This window comes from Saprolegnia parasitica (assembly GCF_000151545.1).
Source record: "Saprolegnia parasitica CBS 223.65 unplaced genomic scaffold supercont2.26, whole genome shotgun sequence".
Taxonomy (NCBI): Eukaryota; Oomycota; class Saprolegniomycetes; order Saprolegniales; family Saprolegniaceae; genus Saprolegnia; species Saprolegnia parasitica.
In genome coordinates, this window is record NW_012156420.1 from 272,700 (window position 1) to 276,509 (window position 3,810).

The 3,810-nt window shown below is 54.1% G+C and overlaps 1 protein-coding gene across 1 annotated transcript; it reads left to right on the top strand.

Annotated features, from left to right (window-relative positions):
- Window positions 1–148: 148 nt before the first annotated feature.
- SPRG_20347 (hypothetical protein) lies at window positions 149–580 on the top strand (the record flags this gene model as incomplete). The annotated part of the gene is made up of 1 exon (XM_012346073.1): window positions 149–580. A coding segment is annotated over one exon (432 nt), but the record flags the coding sequence as incomplete, so codon positions are not given.
- Window positions 581–3,810: the final 3,230 nt, after the last annotated feature.

Below are 3,810 nucleotides of genomic sequence, written 5' to 3' on the forward strand. Positions count from 1 at the left end.
AAGCGACCCGGACGTTGCGTGCGAGCGCGACGTGAACGGGAGGAGGCAGAGCCCGGCGTCCGTGTGCTCGTAAAAGCGCGCGTGCGAAGCAAACACGAAGTCGCGGGACTCGATCTTGTCCGTGTTGAGCGACATCCAGTGCACCGCGATGGGCTGCGACGCGACCGTTGAGAGCGTCGCGCCCTTGTTCGCGTACAAGTCGAAGAACTTGTGCATCGTCGTGTCAAAATCCCACGTGTTGTTCATCTGGAACGAGAGGAGAATGTCCTCGACGGAGCCCTGCACTGTCGTCGTCGCCTTGACCATGTACTGCCTCTTGTGGTTGTGCCCTTCGAGGAGCGCAACGCCTCGCTTCTCGCGCACAAACTGGAGGGTCGACGGTCCATCGAGCATGAGCTTGATAAAGTCGGACGATCGCTTCTCCATGAGCTCCACGAGACGCGCCTCGGTGGAGGGCCGCAGCGGCTTGGGTCGGAGCGACTGGGCCTGCTCGCCAAAGATCTTGTCTACGCGCTGTGTACCCCCGACGTACGCCATGTCCATCATGCTGGTACTGCTGTGTACAGTGGAAGAAGCCGAATGAGCGCCTCTACTGTGGAATGGAGTCGGCCCGTATAAGCGCAGCCAAGATGGATGGCAAGTGGTCACGCTACCGGCTGCTGCCGAAAGATCTGGTTCTATGCTATTTGTAGCCACCAACGCAACATGGCGCCAACCTGCAGCTGCAACGCGGTACAAGAAGCCGTACAAGTTGAGACTCTTGTCGCCGTGAAGCAGCCCGCGGGACGGCTGCGGCACGGGAAGAGTAGCATGTTGGGGCATTACACCGAACGAAGCAATGTCGTCATCTATCACCCCAAGAAGAGGTCTGCTGAAAACGCATTCGAACGCCACCACGTGGAACCGCACTGTTCGAAGGAGCGAGACCACGTGGCAGCGCCGCATGAGGTTATCACGGTTTGCGTGCGGTGCCAAACGAACAAGAAATGCGGTGTCGCTGACGCACGCTCACAGCAAGCACGATCGGTCCCTCGCAGTACACAGTAGTACGACCTCGAAGATTTTGGAGAGCGTTGGTCCGATCTTCTTTTGATGGCGCGCAAAATCAGATGGACAACACTTACCTTCTGTGCGGGTTGCCTTCCAATGATCGCATGACGCACCTCTGATATGGTATCGTACCCGTCATGACGACGCGCAGAGGTCTTGACGAAGCAGCAGCCACAACTCAACGACGTACGAGTGACGCAACGAGTGTACTAGGTAGGTAGGTGGCAAGCATTTTTTGGACGTTGACATTGAAATATTGGTCACGGACAAGAGACTACCAATACTGATGTGGCCCAATAATCTCTTTGGAAGAAACAGTTTTGCCTCTTCGAACCAGGGGTACATAATAGTGCACCCTTGCGTCGAACGACGCGGCAGATTCGTCGTCGACAGCGCCCACGATGGTTCGAATACTGCTCGACAGCTTTGCACAGCAGCATTCCAGCCAGTCGGCAAAGGGACAAGGCTGATCAGTCTACACTCGAGCTCTACACGCGTTTGATTAAACTATCGCGTAGTCCTCGCAATGGATTTTGTTCCTAGTAAACAGGAAAGAATCGTCGGCTGTCGAAGTGTTTGCCAAGTCCGTTATCAATTGATTAGATAGATACTAGTAGATAGATAGATAGATAGATAGATAGATAGATAGATAGATAGATAGATAGATAGATAGATAGATATATAGATAGATATATAGATAGATAGATAGCATTTGATTGCGCATACGGTACCGCTGGTGCCGATATAAACAATCAGATTTTAGCTGTGGGCACAATCCAGCAAGACGTTCGCCTAAACAGTACTATTAATAGTACATCCACAAGTATACCGGTACCGGGTAGGGGGCAGGGTAGGGGGTAGTAGGATATATTGAACAGCATCGAGCGCAAACCGTTGATACGTTTCGGCAACCGCCTCCTCCATCAGCTGCCTGACAGTAGTCGCATAGCTGCGCCATATAACATACTCGGATCATCAAGACAATGCTACCGGTGGCGCAACTGATGAGACGACGAGATAGTTGTCGAGTTTGCGGGCGGACCACGCGCATGACCGGCAAAACTAAATTGCACAATTGATTGGGATGCCTACGCATACATTTACGTAGGGAAGATGCCGACAACGTAAATTTAGAGGGGCACAAAGATAGATGTTGCTCCATCCTCTCAGACGTTGGCGATTCTTTTGCTAGACGCACGCGTACTGTGGTCGTCGTACTAGCAAGTTATGGATATAGACTTTACCGGCTTGAACTGATCTAACCAACCTCAGTCGTTAAAGATGTCAACGTTCATTAGGTGTCCAACAATCGGCAACGGAATGCAAGCCAATAGCTCGATTTAACAACCGGAATCAGTGCTTCGTCATGCAGGGTCCACGCCTTCTGTTCATCTTGTTGGGTAGCACCTTCAGCACGAGGGACCGAAGCGTGGTTTTACCGCCCATTCACCTCGATGCTGGCTCATTTCTTGTCTTCATGTCGTAACTGATGACCCAGCACCAACTTTCACTCTGGTTTAGCAATTTACCCGTGTTTCCTCAGCGACATCTCTCTGTCTTTCTGCGCTCACCGATGTAGGGAGCGTAGACGACTCATGACCGCCAGCACTCGGTTTGGCCCAGAAACTGCGTTGTTTGCAAACGAGCGAGACGTACAGTATGTGCTTCAAGTGACGCAGGTAATCGTGAGCGGTCAACTGCTACAACGGAAAAGCGCTTCGCGAGCGTTATGTTGGTGAGACGCTGCTAGCACAGCGTGTATCCGTCGACGAGGAAACCGACAATGATGCGTTGGTGGCCGACACTCCCACCTTTTATGTTAGTGCACTCGAAACGTGGGCATAGTGGCCCGAGTAATGTGCCTTTGCTGCTTTGCTGCTCGCGGCCCCCGCGACAGACCTCGCTCCAAGCGCATGCGCGTATAGTGGGCGCGCCCGAACGCTCGACGAGTCAAAGACAGCTCATTTCCGCTGCAGCTGGTTGCCGTTGCGGCGTGACTGACACCTGTGTATACTTTTTCTTCCCATACATTGCGCCAAGTGGCGAAAAGCGACTTGGCTTTCCTATGGCGCAATGTACGTGACGAATGGCATTACGCCCCCGAGGTGCCAATGAAAGCGCTGGCGATGGACGACTGCAGACAGGCGGTGAGGAGGTACAGTGCGCGAAAGAAGCCTCCTTTACACTGTAGTAATAGTACCTTCCACAGGTAGCGTGTCATTTGTGAACACGACCCATGGAGGCTCTCAACACACCCACGACGGCGGGACCCGTCGTATCCAAGTGGACGCTCTCGCCCAAGAAGAAGAAAATCGCGATCCTCGTGTCGGCTTTCGCCGTCGTCGGTGCCGTCGCCTTGGCGCTTGTCGGACTCGGTACCGACACGACGACCGATGCTGCGCGCACGGGTGCCGGCGGCCTCAACGGTGTCTGCTACGACTCGTATCAAGCCGTCTCGAGCGTCGACAAGCACTTTGCCGTCATCAAATCCAAGTTTGGCTCCGTGCGCACATACCAAACGACGGTTGAAGGCAGGGTCAACCTCATTGACGCGGCCGCTAAAGCCAACCTCCAGATTGCCGCGGGCATCTGGATCCGCGGTGGTGTGCCATTCGCCGACGACCTCCAGGCCGCCGTCGACGGCACGAAGCGCCACCCGGGCAACGTTCTCGCCGTCTACGTCGGCAATGAAGACCTCATCTCCGGGCTTGGCATCGGCGACGTCATCTCCAAAATTCAGACGACGCGCGCTGCGTTCAA